The sequence below is a fragment of the Marmota monax genome, unplaced genomic scaffold (genome assembly GCF_021218885.2).
Source record: "Marmota monax isolate L192 unplaced genomic scaffold, Marmota_monax_Labrador192_F-V1.1 WCK01_AAM20220418_F8-fsc00001, whole genome shotgun sequence".
NCBI classification, from domain to species: domain Eukaryota; kingdom Metazoa; phylum Chordata; class Mammalia; order Rodentia; family Sciuridae; genus Marmota; species Marmota monax.
The window spans coordinates 39,292,501-39,314,627 of NW_026693777.1; the positions used below are offsets into that span (position 1 = coordinate 39,292,501).

Consider the following 22,127-nt stretch of genomic DNA (forward strand, 5'->3'; position numbering starts at 1 on the left):
AAAGTGTTTGAATTTTCATATTGTTTAACTTACCTTGAAATTTCATCTCAGCTTCCCTGCCTACAGCTCTACTAAAATTTAAGATATAAAGTTTAGATTTTTTTTCTTTTCCAGTTAGAATAGGGACTCTGCCCAAAAAGCGCACACATTCTTGACTGTTCAATCTCTCTCTTTCCATGATGCCTTCCAAACCTGGGCAACAAATTTAATGACTTAGAATTAGCTGCTTTCTAATTATGTACTGAGGCAGACACCATGATGTGGTGTGGGTCTTTGCCAGCCAAGGGACACACAGGAGTTACAAATGAGCAGGCTACCAGAGGGAGTTGTTAGAGACACTTCTGGAAGTCATCACCTTGCAAAGCAGAGATTTGCCCCCTTCTAAGTGAATTATGCAAATTTGGCCATAATGCCTCAATGGTATTACCTTTAGGAACATCCAGTTTTGTTTTGTTTCTTTTATAGGATATAAGACACTTGATCTTGTTAGGTTTTCTAGCAATCCCAGAAAATTTTGGTAGGTCTTTGCTACAGTGAACTTTTTCTTTTCACCTTGATCTGCATTATCTCTTTGCTGGTGACTCAACTTTCATGCTGGGCCCCAGTGACCTTAGATGGGAGAGCACAGTATGGTTAATGGGGTGCTGTATCTGCTAACCATGGAGTGTTAATTATCTTGAAACTTTAATTGATAATATTTGAGTTGGCAGGAAATATAGAAAGGAGGAGGGAATACTGATGGAAAATATGAGTTTAGCACTTATAAAACGTATTAATCTTATAAGAGATTATTAAAGAATGTTCTGGATTGCCTTGGAATATCATAGAAGTAGTGAGGGAGAATAGCTTTGTAAATATGAGCCTAACTGGCCATGTCCGTAACTAACTAGCAGAGGGAATTTAGCAAATTATTTAAATATTCCTTGTCTCAGTTTCTTCATTTATGTGATGGGAATAGCTAACTTGTAGGTATATTCTGGAAATTTCGTGAGTTTATGTTAGTCAGCTTTGCATTACAAAATACCTGAGAGAAATCATATTAAAGGGAGAAATATTTATTTGAGCTCCCAGTTTCAGAGGTTGAGTCATGGTCTGTTGGCCCAATTGCTAGTCCAGCCGGGGATGTGGCTCAGTGGTAGAATGCTCGCCTTGCATGTATTAGACCCTGGGTTTGATCCCCAGCACCACTCCCCCTAAAAAAAAAAAAAAAAAAGCAAAACAAGAGGTAGAAACTTGTATATTGGTTACATTGAGTAACTCCCCATTCCTGAATACTCACCCTAAACTTTTAGAAATTTGGGTATAACATTTACAAACTTTTGCCATATCCACCTTATACCACATATGGTAATAATAAATATATAATAGTTACTTGATTTTTCTGTATTAATTATATATTTTTTATAATTCTAAAAGAAGGAAAGGTATTATTACAGCTCAAAAGACTTGGGGACACTGCTTATTGATTTATTCTCAGATTGGTTGAATTATAGTTTAGAAAACATTTTTTTGGAAGTCTGTGGAAAGTGAACTTTTAGAGTCCTGTAAACAGTAGTCTATGTTTTTATTGACATAGCATACTAATCATACCTTGGCTAGATGTAGTAATCTTGGACCTTGTCCTTTTCCCTTAAAATTATTTATCCATTACTCCATTCTTTTTTTTACTATTTATTCTTGGTGAAAAAAAAAATCTGAGTCTAATTGGATTTTTCTTCATTTTGATGTTTGGGATATGTTCTTTACTTTGATGCTTATGTGATTCTCTTTATTCTTGAAATATCTCCATGTGATTTCTTGGAAAGCTGGGAATGGAGCCACCATTTGACCCAGCTATTCCCCTTCTCGGTCTATTCCCTAAAGACCTAAAAAGAGCATGCTACAGGGACACTGCTACATCGATGTTCATAGCAGCACAATTCACAATAGCTAGACTGTGGAACCAACCTAGATGCCCTTCAATGGATGAATGGATAAAAAAAATGTGGCATTTATACACAATGGAGTATTACTCTGCATTAAAAAATGACAAAATCATAGAATTTACAGGGAAATGGATGGCATTAGAGCAGATTATGCTAAGTGAAGCTAGCCAATCCCTAAAAAACAAATGCCAAATGTCTTCATTGATATAAGGAGAGTAACTAAGAACAGAGTAGGGTCGAAGAGCATGAGAAGAAGATTAACATTAAACAGGGATGAGAGGTGAGAGGGAAAGGGAGAGAGAAGGGAAAATGCATGGAAATGGAAGGAGACCCTCAGAGTTATACAAAAGTACATACAAGAGGAAGTGAGGGGAAGGGGAAAAATAATATAAGGGGGACAAACGAATGTCAGTAGAGGGAGCAGAGAGAGAAGAGGGGAGGGGAGGGGAGGGGAGGGGGGATAGTAGAGGATAGGAAAGGCAGCAGAATACAACAGACACTAGTATGGCAATATGTAAATCAGTGGATGTGTAACTGATGTGATTCTGCAATCTGTATATGGGGTAAAAATGGGAGCTCATAACCCACTTGAATCAAATTGTGAAATGTGGTATATCAAGAACTATGTAATGTTTTGAACAGCCAACAATAAAAAATTAAAAAAAAATAAAGTAATTGAGGCTAGATATAAAAAAAAAAAAGAAATATCTCCATGTTATTTCATATGCCACTCTAACTGCTAATTTTGCCTGTGATTTACAATTTCTTAAGATTATTTGGGTTTTTCTTTTCTTCAGAATATTTTAGATTACTATTAGAATCTAAGTGTTTTGGTCTTTTAAGGAAGCATGTCATAAATGTGTTAAGCTTTCTTTCCTCTCTGTCAGCCTTCTTCTCTCCATTATTATAAACCTGTGACATTTTTTTCTTTGCATTTGCACATAGCATGTTAAGTTTTTTCATATTGTTGATTTGCATTATCTGCCTCATATTTTCTTTTTTACTGTGAAAATAATAATAGATTGTCTTGACATAATATACTTATAAAATAGTACATAATCATTAAAGAAAAAAGTGTATTACATGATAGTAAAGTCATTTCATGTGCTTATACCAGGGATAAGCACTCCTGTCTGGGATACACAGCATTATATATTTTCAATATTTATCTAAAGATCGATTATATCATGTTTTTCTTATTTTGAATTTTCCCCAAATGATAAAAAAACTACTTATTCATAATAAGAAAGCCTCAAATTTAACTCTAATATATTTAGATACCTAAAAATTGCTCTGACAGGGGAGGGAATGTAAGTAGGACTTCTATTTTTGAGTAGCTTTCTTTTTTTAAATTTTTTTTAAAGAGAGAGAGAGAGAGAATTTTAATATTTATTTTTTAGTTATCGGCGGACGCAACATCTTTGTTTGTATGTGGTGCTGAGGATCGAACCCGGGCCACACGCATGCCAGGCGAGCGCGCTACCGCTTGAGCCACATCCCCAGCCCCAGTAGCTTTCTTTTTCATTTGGCAATTTATTCACTTATTCATTCCTTAGCAGTTTATTGAGTAGCTATCTTGTATAGAGCAACTTTGGAGTGATAAGAGAAATATTTCTACTTTAAACAGTTTGCCAAATTCCCTGAAACAAATAGTTTGTTAGTTTACCAGGTGAACCATGCTTTCTTAAAGGGCATATTGCACAAATAGAAACACCTGCAGCATTAAAATTTCATTGGTGGGTGGGGAGAATGAAACAATTTAAAAAAAAAAAGAAGTCTAAAATTCTTAGGTGGGATGTAATGAAAAAATGGTTAAAAAACGTCTATATAGACTGTGAATTTGGGCTACATAAAGCTGAACTTGGAATCTGAAACCTCATAGCTTTACAACTAGTAATAAACCTGTAAGACTTTTTCTTATCTTCTTGGAGTGATCTACTATGAGCCTAATTCTTCCTCCATGTAAAAGCCTGCAGATATTTAAAGAAAATATTGAGGAAATATGTTTTTCCCCCTATATTGTGCCAAACATTACTTTTTCTTTGAGATTTTTTAAAGTGTGGCATGGTTGCAAATTTTAGCATTCCAACCAATCTCTTGTAAATAGATGGCAGTAATATTTAATCAAGTATCAAGTGATTGACAGACAAAAGGAGTTCTTTCAGTTCCATTATATGAGGGAGAAGAGGGCAAATTAATTAGAAAATTTAAGAATGGTGTTCATGGAGGAGCTCAGAATTGAATTGGAAGTTTCGGCCCAAAGAAAGATGAGGAAACCCACTCCAGATGTGGAAGGCGGGTGCGGAGGGCAAGAATGAACTGTGATCATAGCATTAACAGGTGCTAGATAAATATTCATTGATTAGGGTTTGATGGCATAGCTGTAAGTTGCCTGAGATTCTGATCAGTGACTACTCAGTCTTTACATAATACTTTCATATTTGATGATTCTAGTTTACATTATTTCTTCTATGAATATGTGTTAGTAGAGAGCAGAATCTAATTTGTCCCTATAGGATTCCTTAATGTTAAAAGACACTTTTTATTCAGGTTGCCAAGTGGAATCAAACTGCTTTAGGTGTCATACAAAAGGCTCCTATAGGCCACAGGCAGTATTGCAGTTGTCCAGGAAAGACACAGATCAGCCCCCATGGAGATGTAGTTTAAGACCTCTTGACCTTGATGTACAAAGGCCTTAAACCAGCTTTTGAAGAAAAGATTAAATACCAACTGGTATTTAGGCTTTGTTGTCTGGGAGTTCAGCCTCTGGAGCAGCCACAACAAAAGGCAGAATTCCTTGTGTGCCTTGGGAGTGTTTCCAACAGCAGGTGCCTTCTCTATTGAGCTGTTCAAACACATGGAGTATTTTTCTTCAGTAAAGGGAGAACTGAGTTCTAACACTACAGTTCTGACTGCCCATCACATCTCTATCCCGTCTTGTCTTTCTCTTACTCATCCTTTTTTCTGTCCTGTCGGCTAACATCCAGTATACAGTTAGCCCATGGTGGCTCACTTATACTCAATGTGTGATCTTGGATTAGGGATCCCAGCTATATACAATCTTGCCTCTGTTTTATTTCAGGTATAATCTGTTCAAAAGGCATTATTTGTGGTGTGTAGGACTTCTGAGAGTCCTGAGAGCACAGGTGATATACCTGCTTATTTGTCTCACTGCCTTCTAGCAGTCACTGGCTACATATCTGACCTTACATTAAGAAAAGCAAGCATTATAAAAATGGATCTTATGTCAGTGATTCTTGGGGAGGTCTTCTTGCTTGATCGCTGGTGCTTGAAATTCCCTTAACTAGATAGAAGTATCCTTCTATTATGTGGTTATAGACATGAATTACGACCTCAGCCCCCAGAGGGATAGCATATTAGCTTAATACACAGGTAGAAAGGACTTCTACCTGTGTAGAAGCTTTGATAATGAACTGTACACTGAGTGCCACAAAAGGGTGTGTCTGTCTGTGTGTATAAGAAGGAATAATCTGACGTTACCAGAATTTGTTTGATGAACAGATTGTCTTCTATCTATAAAGAACAGGTCCTGACTTCATATAAACTTCACGAAGTCTGTCTTTTTTATCTGCTTAACAAAAGACAGTAATAGCTATGCTTATTGATAATGCAGTGTTGTTGGGAGGCAGAAGGCAGGCCACACCATCATCTAACAACAGCTAAAATAACAGTAACAACCATAATAGCCCAAGTGCTTTACATTGTCTGTTTAATTTCATCTTCACAACAACCCTGCAAGATAGGCACTGATTTTATTCTCTTTTATTGACATGGGGACTAACAATCACCAGTCACAGACATTAATTAACTTGTTGAGATAACATGGCTGGTAGGTGGAAGGTTCAGGCCTCAGACAAATCTGTCTGATTCTTGACTTGTGTGTAGCAACTGTTCCATATTGCTTATCTGCTTGAAAGTTTTTACTGCATGGCTTTCTGGGTTCACCTTTCTTTTAGAAACCATGTTTTTCCTCTTTTGAGGAAGATGTAAATAAAAATTATGATCTAGATATGTTACTTCTAAGGCTTTGTCATAAGAGGCCTTAAGAGTCTGCCTGATTCTCTAGGGATGATTGTTCTTGGAACCCACCATTTCAAGAACTCCAAGCAGACCCTAGTGGGGCTTACATGGTGAGAAGCCAAGGCTCCTTCCCCACATGTTTCCATGCTGGAAACATGATTCACCATGGAAGTGATCCTCCAGCACTCATATGACTCACCCCACTGATAGCCATGCAAAATGTAAGGTGTCTTCAGTGAGCCTAGCCGATGTTGCCAAAGAAAGAGCATGTTGAGAAATTGTTGCTTAGATGCCTTTCCAAAGAAAGTGAGGGTAACATTTGAAAATCCAGTTGAACTGAATCTCAAACCAATAGGAATAAGTTATTTTGTTTTCCAAACTCGATGATTAGCACAGTATTTTGGCCTAAGACACAATGGCAACATTTGGAGGAATTAGGGCAACAATTTATTTTATAGCAATTGATGACCATTCTCCTAGTGGCCAGATCCCTTGCAACAGAGGTTTTTAGAGGTGATTGGCATGATTATCCACATTGCTGCCACCTGCTTTTTTCTCTATTGTTTCTGGCTTCAACTTCTTGAAGGGATCTTTTCTTTATATATTTTTATAATTCTAACTTCACAGTAGTTACACACACATTCTCTTATTGTCTTCCTCTGAGTTAAGTGATTTACTGTAGTAGTGTGTAAGAAATTATATTTTTGGTTTGTCTTTTATAGATATTTGCTTTGTGGTTACCATGAAGATTACCAAAAAGTTAGTTTGATTATATGTAGCAAACTATTTTGAAATTGATAGCAGCTTAACATGGTCACAAAGCTAGGACCAAAAGCAAAAGGGGGGGAGGGGATATCTGCCCATTTTGTATCTTTCTGTATTGCCTATCTCATATTAACATAGTTACCATTTTAATTGCTATTTTTTAGTATTCTTTCTAAAATATGAAATTTAATACAGCCATACTTGCAGTATTAAAGCATTCTGAGTTTTTGTTTTTTAATGTCTTTTTTAGATGTAGGTGGACACAATACCTTTTATTTTATTTATTTATTTTTGTGGTGCTGGGGATTGAACCCAGGGCCTTGTGCATGTGAGGCAAGCACTCTACCAACTGAGCTATATCCCCAGCCCCCGAGTTTGTTTTATAATTACCCCTCCCATTGAGTTTCATACTTTTCCATATTTTCTTTTCTTTCTTTTTTTTTTTTTTTTTTTTGTTGTTGTTGGTGGTGGTGGGTACTAGGGATGGAATCACCCAGGGGCACTTTACCATCATGCTATATTCCCAGTCCTTTTTATTTTTATTTCTTTATCTTTTGTTTAGAGACAAGGTCTCATTAAGTTGCTGAGGCTGACCTGGAACTTAGAATCCTCTTTCTTTACCCTGAGTCACTGGGATTATAGATATGCACTACCATGCTCAGATCATTGTCTCTTTTTAGCAGTTTGAAAATCTCTCTTCAGCATTTCTTCTAGGCCAGGTCTGGTAGAGATGTATTCTCTCAGTTTTTGTTGGTTTGGGAATGTCTTTATCCGGCCTTCATTTTTAAAGGATAGTTTTACTGGGTACAATATTCTCATCTTGTGCCACTCTCCATCCTGTAAGGTTTCTGTCAGGAAGTCTGCTATCAGGCAAATTGGGAGACCTCTGTGTGTTACATATTCCTTTTCTCATCCAGCCTTGAGAACCTCCTTTTTCTGTTACCTGCAAAGGATTGATATAATATGTCTTGAATCTGATCTGACTGGTGATCTTTGACCTTCCTGAACCTGGACATTTGTATGCTTTGGATTTGAGAAACTTTCTGTTATTGTTTCCTTGAATAAGCCTTTTATCCCTTTGGCACTCTTAAGTCCCTTTTGAGCCCAAATAACCTGAATGTATGCTCTTATAATATTGTCCCAAATTTCCTGTAAACTTTGTTCATTCTCTTCATTCTTTTTTTTCTTTTCTCCTCCAGCTGTGCATTTTAAATGGCCTATCTTTGAGCTCACTAATTGTTCTTTCTGTTTGGTCTCTCCTGCTATTGATGACTTCAAACAAAAAGAGGAAACAAATATTCCCCTGAACTATTTGTTCATGGGTCTTCAAAAACTTCAGCAACATAGCAAGATGAGCTTTTGTTGATAGGCTATATTTCCATGACAAACACCCAGAAATTTAAAAAAAATAAAAATAAAAAGTTTTTTGTAAAAGTAGTCAAGAGCAAACAAAATAAATTAAATCTTGGGTGTCAAAAATTGAAAGAGATCCTGTATGCAGAGTAGTAAACAGGAATTGCTACCTTCAATGTAAACATGAGGGTGTGGTGGTTTTATTTTTAGCTCTCCAGAAGGAAAAATGTATAACCAGGAGCTGGAATTGAGCCTTCCCATATGGCTCAAACTATGAAGAAAGGACTGGGAAAATTCTACTTTCCTGAAGAAGATGATAAGGAAATGTGGGTTATGAAGTTTTAGGAAAAGAGAGAAAAATTATAAACAAGTCAGCACCATTTGTAGATTTGGGTTCATATTTGTGTTCTTATTTATTGCAGAAAGCCCAAGCTAAGAAATTAACAATAAAACTGGTCTCTATAGAAGTAAAGATGAAACTACTATGTCATAGCTCCTTTCACAGTGCATGGCAACTAGACAATTCTTGCTGAAAATATGTTCGTAGTAATAATTTACATATAAAGGGAGGAGGTAACCAACTTCCATGGGGAAAGATATATAGGAAGGTAGGTAGGCAGGCTGGCAGGTAGGTAGGTAGTAGATTATGTATATAGAGAAATCACGTACTATCAAATGTTAATGTCATCCAGAAACCTTCTCACAAATAAAGCAAGAATCATGTTTGACCAAATATCTGTGCATCCCTGGCACAGTCAAGTTGACGGGATAAAATTAAATATCAAGAGACTAACAACTGGAGACCTGTCTTAGAAACAAGATGATTGAACAAAAATAGTAGGCACAGTAGCATGAAGGCTGGTGGGAACCAGAGGCTTCCTAATAGGAATGAGTGCTTTCTAAATTCCTTATGTGCAGAATGATGAAGATTAGATATTGATTCTGTTTAAAAATTTTTTTGAGAGGACTACTAAAGCAAAACTTGTAGAGTATATTACTTTCGAGGGAATTAAGGGAGAAAGGGTGAATAAAAATTAACTAAAAGTAGAAAAGAAAAAAGAGGAAGAAAGAATATGTAGAAGAATGTAAAAAATAAAAACAAAGATAAGTCTGAATGTGTCAGTCACAATGAATATAAATAGATTAAAGTCATTTCTTAAAAAGTAGAGTTTTCTAATTGGATTTTAGTAAATCTCAGTGAATGCTGTTTTAAGAGTCATACCTCAGACATGTTGACAATAAATTTTAAGATAAAGAATCAAAACATCAGATGTATGAGGCAGATACTATCCAAAAGAAAAGTGGTGAAGAGTATTACCACTTGGTAACATCAAATTTAAGAAAAAGTTTTATTAGAGTCATGATTTACTACCAGTAGGTATACTTACCACGAATTATATGTATAACAGTCAAAATCTAGCCTCCAAATAGAGAAAGCAAGTACTGGGAGAATTATAAGGAGAGATTGACAAATCCAGAATAGGAGCAGATGATTGTTTCATATCTAGTTTGGAAAAATAAGGATGCAGAAGATTTGAATAATACAATTAAAACTCTTTACCTACTAGACATATGAACTTTATATTTCAAAAATAGAAATTTCAATTGTTTAAAAACATGTTTCTAAAAATCTGTTACATAAAAAAAAACACAGAGGAAGCCAAACACACACTCCATATTGATATAAACATCACGAATTAGAATGGCAAAAATTTAAATGTTTTTAAGTAATTTGTGGATCAAAGATGAAATAATAATGGAAGCTAAAAATATTTGTAAATAAATGACAAACTTATAGCATGTAGTTAAAGCAAAATTTATAGGAAAAAATTATAGTCTTAAAAATGTTAAAGAATTGCACATTACTATGAAAATAGTAACAAAAAGATAAGGTACTCAACTCAAAGTAGAAAACAGGACATAATGATAAGAAAAGATAAATTAAATGGCATTAAAAGAAATGGCACAGTAGAAAGAATCAACAAAGCCAAATTTTGATTTCCTGAAAATGCTAGTAAAATAAATCCACCTTCTAGCAAGACTAATTTAAAAAAAAAAGTTTATGCTATATTAGACCATCTAAAGTAAATTGATTGCAGATCTGGAAGTTAGATTAGGGTGGTGGATGAATGTTTGTAGTTGTTCATATTAGAAGTATTTCACAATGAAAACATGTAATCTTAGGCATTGTGCTTTAGTCCATGCATTAGCTATTGCCTGTCTTCTGTAGCGTGATTTAACAGATACCACTTCTTTTCTCATGGATCTAATTCCAAGTGACTCACATTTTCTTCTTTGTATATCCTTGTTAGAAATGAGAAATAGAGTCAGTTGAAGCAGTTATCAGGGCAAAAGTGTGAAAGCAATAGAATGAGTACTTCTAGCGAAAGCTAGGGAGAACAGGACTCTTGTCCCTATGTGGTCAAAAAAAAAAACTGAACGCAAATTGACAAACAGCCTAGGGACAGGGACCATGAAAGGCATCCACTCAAAGATTGTTAGTAATTTATTAAGTTACCTTAAATGCTATAATCACTTCCTACAGATGGAGACACTGGAGTTGAGAGTCTGCCTTTACTTTTCTGGTAGATGTTATTGTTCATCCCTTTGAGATGGCAATTCCTAAACTTCAGAATATGTGAGTAAAAGTATGTTTGTGTTTTCTGGCCAGGTCTGAGACACAGGCATTGTTTTGTGAAGACTGAATGGAAACAGCCACATGTGGAAGGCAGGCCAGCATTGGGTCTGCAGCAGAGTCCTGGACTTTGTAGTAGAGCTTTCTCTCTTGCTCTAAAAAATGCCAGGTTGGAAAGAAGAAAAAAGACTTGTTATTAAATTTAAAATGTATATGTACTCAATATGTAGTTTTTACCATTCCATTTAAAACAACTAACTTTCTTTGGAATAGTATCCTACTCAGTGAATTCGAACTATTTTTTAAAAATTTATTGGTTATAATTCTTATTCCTGATAAGCACACTGTTTTAAATTTGTATTGTGAGGAAAATTATGTCATCAGTTTCTTTTATCTTTTGATAGTTCCTTTTCTTCCCTCAAAACAAATGACCCAATAATTTTATGTCCTAGGATAATATCCCTAGTCTTTTTTAAAAAGAGCTTTAGTTTAAAGATTTTAGCAATGAATTTGCATATAATTTGTCATGAGGTCAGTAATTTTCCATAAGATAGCACTTCAGAACATGCTGTCTAACCATTAAAATATCAGTAATCTTTTCCTCATATGATGTGAGAGTTTGCAGTGGAGCACCTCAGCCACAATTACGTATATTTGGAGAAGGGGCTAGTATTTCCTTGAGACCCTTGAGTAGCCTCAGAGAAGGTAACCAAATGTGTGAACAATTGCTTTGATCTCCTCCAAAAGGCCAGGCCTTAGAATTAGGTTGGAGAAATGAGGCATGTTTTCCAAGCACATTATTATCTCTTTAATACTATTGCTGCCATAATGTGTTCCTTTGTAAGATGATGATTTGCTGCTTCATATGCTCAGTATTTGTACCACTTATCAATGGTAATTTCTTTTCGAAGTAATTAGGTACAGCCTAAGTTTTCAGATACAAATGCATAAGTGTGATTTGTTTCTCAGTATTACTTAAATTTAACAATATGGTATTTAGCTCCTTTCTCCAGAGACTCACACTGGAACCCTTTTTGTTGGATTGAATAATATCATCACTTCCTATAGGTGAAGACACAAGTTGTGTCTGCATTACCTGCCTAGGTTGGGGAGTTGGAAGTAGAGATAGGGCTTGGTAGGATGACTGGTGTGGCTCTCTTTGTGATTCGATATGGCCTCTCTTAAGTGCGGAGCAAGCACATGTTTACAAATGATTCTTAAGTACACAAGTGTTCCTGTAAGTATGCAGTCATGTAATTAACAGTAGGCAATAACTTAAATAATTTTACTTGATTTTTTTTGAAGACTCAGTGCTGTGCTTATGTAAGATGTAAATTTCCTTATTTCTTTCCACAGTATTTACTAGCCTTTATTATATCTATTAGTGTTCCTATGTCAGGGAACTTGATAAAGAAAATGTTAGAACAAAAATCAGCTCAGAATTTAAGTGATGGAGATCTGTGATCTGTGTTCATTTTTTTAACTAGATACTTATACAACATGTTTTTCAGTTTGTGCTCGTGTGGGTCAGATCCTAAGCCATTTTGTTAAATATTTGGGAAAGATGCCTCTGTAAGACTTTGCTAGAATTGATTGTTAGCTTGTTTAGAAACTTGTCTTCCTCCCATATACTAAGAGGAACTCTGGCCACCTGGGCTGCTACATGCCCACTGTGAGCAAGTGACAAGGTCTCTGACCTTGCTTTTCAAAGGATATCACCTCACATAACATTCTTCACTAGATACCTTTCTTAATGCTTTGCTGTATATCCCTGGGAGTCCAGGATAATTTTCAAGTGAATGAGGCATATTTTAGGTGGAAAATTTGTGTGTGTATAAAATGTATACACACAAGGTGGATACTCTGTAGCCATAGACTCTGTATCCATGAATTCAAGCAATCACCAATGAAAATATGTGAAGTAAAAAATTGCATCTTTGCTGTGCATTTTTTCTTGTCATTATTTCCTAAACAATACAGTAAAACAACTATTTACGTAGAATTTACATTGTATTAGATATTATGTGTAATTTAGAAATGAATTAAAGTATATGGGAGAATGTGCATAGGTTATATGCAAATACTATGTGGTTTTGTATAAGGGACTTGAGCATCTGTGGAATTTGGTATCCATCAGGGGATCTTGGAACCAATCCCTGAGAGAATCAAGAAACAACTATATATACATGAATATACACATACCCCCAATTTTTTTTTCTTATTTAAAATTCCCTCAACTGTCAACTAGTGTCATCAACTTTACTACTCTGTGGGATGTATGTAACATCTTACAGCAATTGATGAGAATTATTTTGAAAAGGTTTAATATTCAGAGATAGCTGAAATTTATTTTTATTGACACCATTGAAGTCTTTAAGTCTGACCTGCCTTTACTAAGCTTTACATGTGCATATGCTTGGTTATAAAATACCTACCCGTAAAAGGTAAATATTTTCTTTTGTTTTTGTTTTGCTTTTTAATTTTTGTTGTTGTTGTTGTTTTTTCCTCAAGTGGGCTTTTCCAAAGCTAATTTATCTTCAAAGAGACATATGCTTTAGGTCTGTACTTGTTCATTTACCTTGGAAAAATTAGGTCATCATCAAATCTGGCGATGTGGCTTATAAACTTGGCAACATGGTCTAATTAAAAACTTCCCTTATATTAAAAAAAGGGAAAATGATTATAATGAGTAATGTTTTTGTTTTCATGGTTTGTGTGTATGTAGGTATTTGTCACTTCTCATGTTGCATTGAAAGTATGTTGACTGTCTGCTAATAGTTCATCTCTTTTCTTCTACAGCTTCCAAGTCTGTTATAAATAGTATGCTACGGGACCCTTCTCAGATTCCAGATGGAGTTCTAGCAAATCAGGTCTATCAGGTATTAATCACAGCTGTCTATTTTCAGTGGCAATGCTGTTATCTGCCTAGCAGAGTAAAGGATTTTAAACCTCATTTAATTACTGTCATCATAAACTATCACTGAGGTCAGGGTGCACCATAAATGGCAATGCAATATTTGTGAGAAGAGCATTTCACTTTTTAATAGCTTGCTTTTATAGTAAATAAAAAGCATGCAATTTTTGTTTTCTGTGATTAAATCTGAACAGCCTTTTGATAGCATTCTTTTTTGGGGATGGGGGAAAGAGAAGTAATTACTGCTTTTAGGATGTTTACTGTAATAGTTTTTGTAGTCTCCCCCCCCCCCACTGAACCCCCACCCCACTCCACACACACATACCCTTTCTCTTATTTGTCTGCAGTGCATTGTGAACGACTGCTGTTATGGACCACTGGTGGACTGCATCAAACAGTATCCTTTCCCATAAAATTTTAGGTGCACAATTGATGAGCTTAGACTCAGTAGAAGAGATGTGTCTAGCTTTAACCTGACATAAAGTTCTGCTTCACAAAACACATTTCATACTCTTTTATATTCAATCAGCTGGAGGGTCATTGCAGACCATTCTTTCCTACAGCTTAAGGGAAACCAGATAAGCCCCAGGAAGGTGTCAGTTCAGCAGTTGCACTCACATGCTGATTTCAAACTGCTTGGTTTTCAATGAGTTTAAAGGTACAGAGTCATTAGGCAGGTAACATACTGTCTTGGAATGTAGCTAACCATTCCTGTGAACATTTTTTAAAATATAACAAAGTTCCATTGAAAAGGAGCCAAATTCTGTAGAGTTTACTAAAATAAATTTTGAGCCTTGAGTTAAAGGATGATGTTATTTATATGTTGCTGGAGACCATCACATTTTAAAGGGCAGTAGACTCTTATTGCTTAAATGCTGATTACTATCTGAGCTGTCATTTGGATCCCTAATAAACATTTTTAGAGAAACCATGCTAATTTTTCCCTGGGGACTGAATTTAAGGCTGTGAAAACAGATGTCTAGTCATTCTTCATTAAAAACATTGAGATTTCTAAAGAGTTAGTGTTTACTTCTCAAAGTAGGATTGGGTGGATGATAACCGTTTCATGAACCAGGACATTACTAATTAATGTTTTGGTAGTCTTGTAGCAACAGTGAGAATTTTGGTAATTTTTGACTAAAAATACTATTTAAATGCTCATAATTTTAATGGAAATATCTCAGTCTATGAGTCTTATACCTCTTACTATAAACATGGCTATCATTAGATTTTGTTAGCATTGGTGGCACCATTACCAGTGTGACTGAATGATTACTAGTCAGGGGTTTTGTTGGAAGCTCTTGCAAGTTAAATGTGTTCACATGCATCTGTGTGCATGCGTGTGTTTTTTTGTGTGTATGTGTGTGTATGTGTGTGTGTGTGTATTTATATTCCTCCTTGTTTCACAAAGGCTTAGAGTCAGTAAAACTATGATAAGAAAATTCTTTCTTTCCTAAATTAAGATTTGAAAGTAATCTTTTTTAACAGGGCCCTCTTACAAGAATATTTAATACCTAACATATAGCCTCATTCATATGTGTATTTATATGTGTGGGGGGGAGTGGGTGTGTGTGTGTGTGTGTGTGTGTATATATATATATATATACACACACACACACTTGCCTTTTTATTTAACTAAAGTGAAACTATATTTTTATTTTGAGTGTGATATTAATGTAGTGTTAGAAATTGTAGGAGTGCCAACCTCATGTTGCTGTAGTGATAAAGCTTAGCACATTCGTAAAACAACTCACACCGTCTGAGAGTATCTGGGGCTGAATTACATGTTAATTTTAAAGCGCATAAAATAGTTAAAAATCAATTTAAAGTTAAGGTTTTAAAAGCATAATGTCTTTTGAAGGATTGCATATTGATTTTAAATATAACTATCTAATTATATATGCATGGACTAAAGTATGAAGTCAACTGCTTTGTAAATGCCAGGAGGCTATTTTTCAGTAATAGTTGAGATGCTTACGGGAAACTAGATTGCTGTATTGCTGGCGAAGAAAATGGCTTGTGAGGTTATTTACAAGTTTTGCCCCATGGTCACTGCCATACATCAATAATAGGTATTCTTATAGACAAAGTCTAAGTGTTTCTGCTTATGGAACATTATAAATTCTGCTTGGAGTATTTTCCTTATGTTTTTGCTATCATTCACTTTCCTTTTTTGGCTGTGTTATTGCCAGTAGAAGTTAATGTAGTACGTGATTTCAATTGATAAAGATAATGATGTATGTCTATAAGTTGCATTCATCAACTAGATTATTATTTTGCAGTTCCATTATGCCTGTTGTCAGTAAAATTACTATTTTTATAAGGTTTATTTTCTAGACCTTCCATTTTATATATGTTTATATCAAGCAATGCATAATCAAGAAGTATGTCTTTCCAAAATTTCAAATTGGTGATTGCTTTTACTATTGCAAAATAAAACAGGCCTAGGAAATTTATAGAGAAACTGATTTTATTGTTGCATTGAAGTAGTAGCAATTTCATGTAATGTGAATATGCTTGCTAAGATGTCTTCTAGACGGATCAACAGAAGTACTTTATTTCACACTGAATAAGAATTATTAGTTTTCCATGTGAGTGAAAAATGCTTTTATTTGTTATTCTTATAAGTTGGTAATGTTTACAGTACTTACTTTCAGTAAATTACTTCGTTTTCCAACAGAGAAAGTACATATTTGGTAAAAGGAATAGGTGTAAAATCTTCTTATTCCATTATGAAAATGTTATATGTGAACGTTTGTGTAAATAGAATAAAGTACCTTGGTCATTGACTAATAAGACACCATGGAAGGGATAGTAGCAGTGAGTGTATGCATTGACATTGTGCTTTCTCTTTCTGTCTCCCTTATTTTGGGAGGATGTGCCTGCTGTTTTTTTCCTAGCTAGCCATGCCCACCCACACCTTTCCTACCTTATCTCAACTCACCAAGGAAAACATGTGAGAAGGTAACCACTTCAACTTTCCAAAGTGTGACTCCAGACCCCACTAACAGATAGAGGACTGCATAGAGATGCAAGAAAATATAATGATGCAGGAAGCCTCAAGTGCTGTGGGTTTCATTTCTGTACCATCAGTAACCTCAGTTTCATGATTCAACATTTTAGATGTAAATAATTTACAACAATCAAAGTGGGAGCGCATTTATGTGGAATAGAAGTAAATAATTTAGTTCTAAAATGTGGGATGCCCATGGTAACGAGAGAGTGTTGAGAGTTATTCATCAAATGTTTTCAGTGGCCTCTGAAAATGTGTTAGATTTTGTGATTTAAAAATTTGTTCCTTTTATTTCCAATTAGAAATTCAAGAAGCATAGCCATGTCCCAAGGCAAAGGATAAAACAACAGGAAGAAAAAAGCATAAATGAAGACTTAGGGCTTGCCTTGATGGTGGACATAAATGACCACAGTTTCTGAATTATACATTTTAAATGATACCCATATATGTTGGTAAAAGGCAAGATAATTCTCTAGGAATTATTTTTTACAAGTGAAGTATAACTTTTCTTTGATTTACATTGAAATGAATTCTTGCAGCCTATGGTCAGAACAGTAGTCTCTGGTAAACCAAGGTGTGATAGAACCAGATTGATGTAACCAGCAAAACATAGAGTATGACAGTAATGATTCAGAGAATGATTGCCAGATGCTTTCAACTGAAATTAGTACCAGCATAGGCTAAGATTCCTTTTCAGATTTTGTTCACTCTCATCACTTTGGAAAACAGACCAGACTTCCAAGTCCTGCTTCCTGATTTCATTATTTACCAGCCTTGGGGCCTTCAACAAGTTCCTCAGCCATTTTGAACCTTACCTTTTCTTAAGTGTAAAAATGAGACTAATAATAGCATCTACTCATGTGGTTGTTGTGAAGATTAAATAAAATTATATCTGAAAGTGCTTATCTTTTTTTTTTAAAGAGAGAGAGAGAGAGAATTTTTAAATATTTATTTTCTAGTTTTCGGCGAATACAACATCTTTGTTTGTATGTGGTGCTGAGGATCGAACCTGGGCCGCACGCATGCCAGGCAAGCGCGCCACCGCTTGAGCCACATCCCCAGCCCTGAAAGTGCTTATCATACATGATATTTAAGAAATACTAGCAGCTATGAATCTTTGCATAATCTTAATACTTTCTAAGAAGCTATATGGAGCTATAAACTAGCTTTTCAAAGATCTCATTTTCATTCTTTGCCATGTTTTAACTGGCCTTGTGCAGGTTCATTTCTCAGTCTGTTTCCTCATCTATAAAATAAAACTTATAATAATTGTGAGGATGAAACAACATATACATAAATCACTTACTTCAGTGCCTGCCACCTAGGAAGCACTAAAACAATTTGTATGTTCATGTCTGTATCTATGTATGTACACATATATGATACACACTCACACACACATATATACACATGAGAAAAAGATTTTTGAAAGCCTCTAAATGCATACTCACCCACAGTCATCTCCTAAAATATCTACTCCATAGAGTCTCATTAAGTCAGTTGTTTGGCTTCTCTAGTCACAGGGAATCACCAACAATTGAAGGGAAACAAAACAGACTACTAAATGCTGGCTTAGTGACACATGTGAATTCTTAAGATTTACAGAGCACAGTAAGATTGGAACCATTTTTAGGGAAAACCAGGTTAATATTCTTAACTGCACTAAGTAAGTGCTTAATTAATGTGTTCTAAATTGAAGTGGGGAATAACACAGATTAATGGACATGTTAAATGATTTTCCCTCTTTTTAAAAGAATTTAAAATTATACCCACTTATAAATCTTTGCCAAAATATAAAAACAGAAAAATTCCTTTGGATCATTTAAATGGGGGGGGGGTAAATAAGAAGAAATATCATTCCTCAGAGATGTGGGCTACAGATGGAAATTGTTATAATTACCTCTCTTCTTCATTTCATCTCAAAGTATGTACCTGGTATTAGCATTTTCCCGATGGTATAAATGTGCCTATGTTATCCTCTTTAACTAAAACTTCCCAGTGCCATTGGTCATGAGCATGAAGTACTGCTGAGAGACTTGCTTCTAGAGAAAAACCTGTCCTTCCTAGGTAAGTATTTCTCACATCCTCTCTAGTTTGTAATAGCTCCATGAGTACTTAAATACATATTTTTAAAATCTTCCACCTGCAGTTATTATGTACTAAAGGAAGAGAGAATGATGATTGATGCTCTGCATGTTATCTTTTATTGATTTAGAACTGAGCAGGAACTCAGTTACCTAATCCCCTATATAAACAGCACATGCACAGGCTTACAATTAATATTTTATAGAATAAGTGGCTGAAAAATGCTTTAATATCTGTTGCAGTATTACTTTTGGTGCCATGAGATATTAACCATAATCTAGGCCTTATGAGAGAAACAAAAGAAATATTGTCTATAAAATACTTTATATATTAAAAAGAACCGTTAGAGAAATTCATGTTAGGTATGAGTGTGTGTCATGTATGGAATAGGGTAGTCCCTTTTATTTGAAAGCAGAATATTAAGCTTTTATTATTTTATGTCAAACATTGTCATCATAGATTTAGTATGATTTTCTAAAATCTTACATGTATGCATGTGTTTGTGTTTCAGTATAGAAATATTATTACAGATTGTTATTTTTTTCAATATCTTTTAAGCAGTAAAAAATTAAGCCTTAAAGGACATAATGTAATCACTGATTATGGAAACCCATAAGCACCCTACAATTAATTAATTCCTCTTTTCCATTCTAAATGTGGTAATTTAAATTCTCCATTTTAAATGCAAAGGATCTATACAAATCATATTATTATAGAAATTTATTCTATGTAAACCTGTGTAAATATTGAAGCATATTCATAATGTAGTTTTTAGGATCAAATAATGAAGAACAACTGGATTACTTAATTTTTGTTCTGACGTGGACAATACATTGTGTGCCTAGGAAAGTCAAATGCATGGTCTTAGGTCAGATTAGGAAAGGATGTTTAGTATAATCCTTCAGTAAATTTACTGGAAATCTTACTGTTTAGTATTCTTATTAATAAACTGGAAAATAGACTTGAAATTGTTATAGGATTGTTGATAAGTTGAAATTGAGAGATATCATAAATGTTCTCTAGTTGGGGTTAAAGAAAGTTGATTACAAAAGTCGTGTCTCTGCTTATTACATTAAATTTCATTATGTATAAGCAACAAGTTTTTTTTTTTTCTTTGTGTAAGAAAGGCAATTGTATTGGTTGGCCTATGGAAATAGAGTAAGTTGGAAAGAAATTATCTTTTAAAAACATAACAAAAAATAAAATGGCTCTGAACTAGTTGTAATGGTTGCCCATAACATATCATAAGATTATTTCAGAACTATAGAATTCTGATATTATTATAAAATGTCTGACCACATTGATCATTAGGTAGTGGCTAGTATGGACATGGCCAAATCTAGTGTTTTGTTTTAAGCCACTAACTAAGCAGTCATATTTCACACAGATTTTTGAATCTTCATGTTTTAACCATAAATGTTAGCTTACTACTACATTACAGCATTTAATATGTATAGAATAAATTAATATTGTATGCTGATGAAAAAGCACTTTAAAATAGAACTGAGGTTACATGAAGTTACTGAGCAAAGCAACCAAGGTTGCTTTGGTGGTAATCTCTTTGTGTCACTTGTTTGCCTATGGCCAGTCAAGCCCTCAGCCTCATTTCTTTATTTAACCTGACTTCTGTGCTCTTGAGAATCAGCAGACCCCACCTAGGAGAAAGAGCAAAGGGCTTAGTTGTGGCCCTAATTTAGTTCTAGTTTCTCAACTTACCTGAATTTGGTGTTTTAGCTTGGATTCACCATGGCTGACGGGCAGTATGAAAATATGGGGGTCAAAGAGTTATTGCTATGTGCATATAAGTTCAGGAAGGACTCCTAGAGTTGAAATTGATGGGTCTCATGCAGTCTTCAGTGCTGTGGGATAATTATTTTATGGAAGCATATCCAAAATGGTACTTAACTGATCTTTAAGAATAAATGGTTCTAGTTTAGCCAAAACCATGAAACCCTAGTGCAATTTTGAAGTGTTTCCTCATCAGCTTACAAAATAGTTATTAATTTATTCTGTGCACCTTAAGTATTTTAATATAGTATTGAACTAACACATGCTCATTTATGGTTAAAAGATGAAAATTCAAAGCCTTGGGTGAAATATTGGTACAAAATTGTTTTTCTTTTACCTTCTAAATACCCCTTCCCAATGATTAATTTGTTTTAAATACTGTGTCAGGTAAATTTAAATACATTATCATTTTAAATTCAGCTAATATTCTTTCTTGTTTACATGTATACACCTTGAATTTTGTTGCAGAGATACTGCAAATATTGCCAGTTTTATTTTGATTCTTTGACAAGCAAAAGTAAAATCGATCTCCCTCTCTCTGTTGACTTCTAACTCCTGCCACTTTCAAAAGATAAATATTTTTTATATGTTAATCCTTTTTAATTTAAGGATTATTACTTTGCCTAAAACCTAAATTTTCCACCCATTATATTTTGTCAAACCTCTTTTGACAATAGAAGGGGAAAAGGAAAAATAATCACTTTTTTTTTTAGTCTTACTGCTTTATGGAGTTTCCTTGTTTAGTGGTCCTGTGGTCAGGAGTTGCTATGGCACAAACCTTAACCAGACACCTAGAAAAGACAGTATGCTGATCATTGAAAATTTCTGTATATTCATGTGGATTTATTCTATCTTATAAAGCTATCCATTTAATACTTAGATAAATAGGCATATTGTACTAAATTCAAAGTTGAATAAAAGTCTTTAATTTTTCCAACTAAGAACTATTCCCCCCTCACACACACACACACACACACACTCTGCAAATAAGTCACTGAACTGGGCACACTATTGTAGGCACTAGACACAAGTCAGATAAAGTTCTGGCTTTCTCAGAGATTTGATCTAGTAAGGAAACAAGCTACCAATAAATGAATACAGATAATTTCTTGAAATTCCTGAAAGTCCTCATAGTTCTTTTATTCATTGTTTATTCTTTTCAACTAACATTTTTTGAATGTGCTGTCTACATGCTAGGAACTATAGGAGTTAATATGAAGATGGTCTTTGTTAAGTACCCTATGTCCCAGATGTTCACAGCTGTGCAAGCTCTCACCATTTCTGTCCCAGTGAGAGTGCAATTCCTATCTGGTGCAATTCACTTAGCTGTTGTTCACCTGATTTTCTTCATAATGAAAGTAAATGCACTTATGACTTTTGTCAGACTACTTTTATTAAGCCTTAGAAAGAAAGAGTAGATATTAAAAATCACTAGCTACATTTTGTAAGTGAAGAAAATTTGCTGCCGCATTAAATATATTTACTAAAATGGTTATAAAATTGTGCATATTCAGCTGTTCTCTCATCAGGATCTTCCTGCCACCATTTACTTCCAGGATGACACATTGAACTTTTTAGCTTGATCCTCTAGCATTGAGCTAACCTATC

General features: G+C 34.6%; 1 protein-coding gene across 7 annotated transcripts in view; it reads left to right on the forward strand.

The window, feature by feature from the left end:
- Positions 1–22,127, forward strand: part of Cdin1 (CDAN1 interacting nuclease 1) — a 260,091-nt gene that overhangs the window by 94,069 nt on the left and 143,895 nt on the right. For all 7 annotated transcript variants that reach the window (XM_058584670.1, XM_058584671.1, XM_046461441.2 and 4 more), the window contains 3 exons: positions 13,519–13,598; positions 13,981–14,030; positions 18,646–18,713. In XM_058584670.1, the coding sequence (XP_058440653.1) occupies positions 13,519–13,598; positions 13,981–14,030; positions 18,646–18,713 (198 nt within the window). The remainder of the gene's footprint in view (positions 1–13,518; positions 13,599–13,980; positions 14,031–18,645; positions 18,714–22,127) is intronic.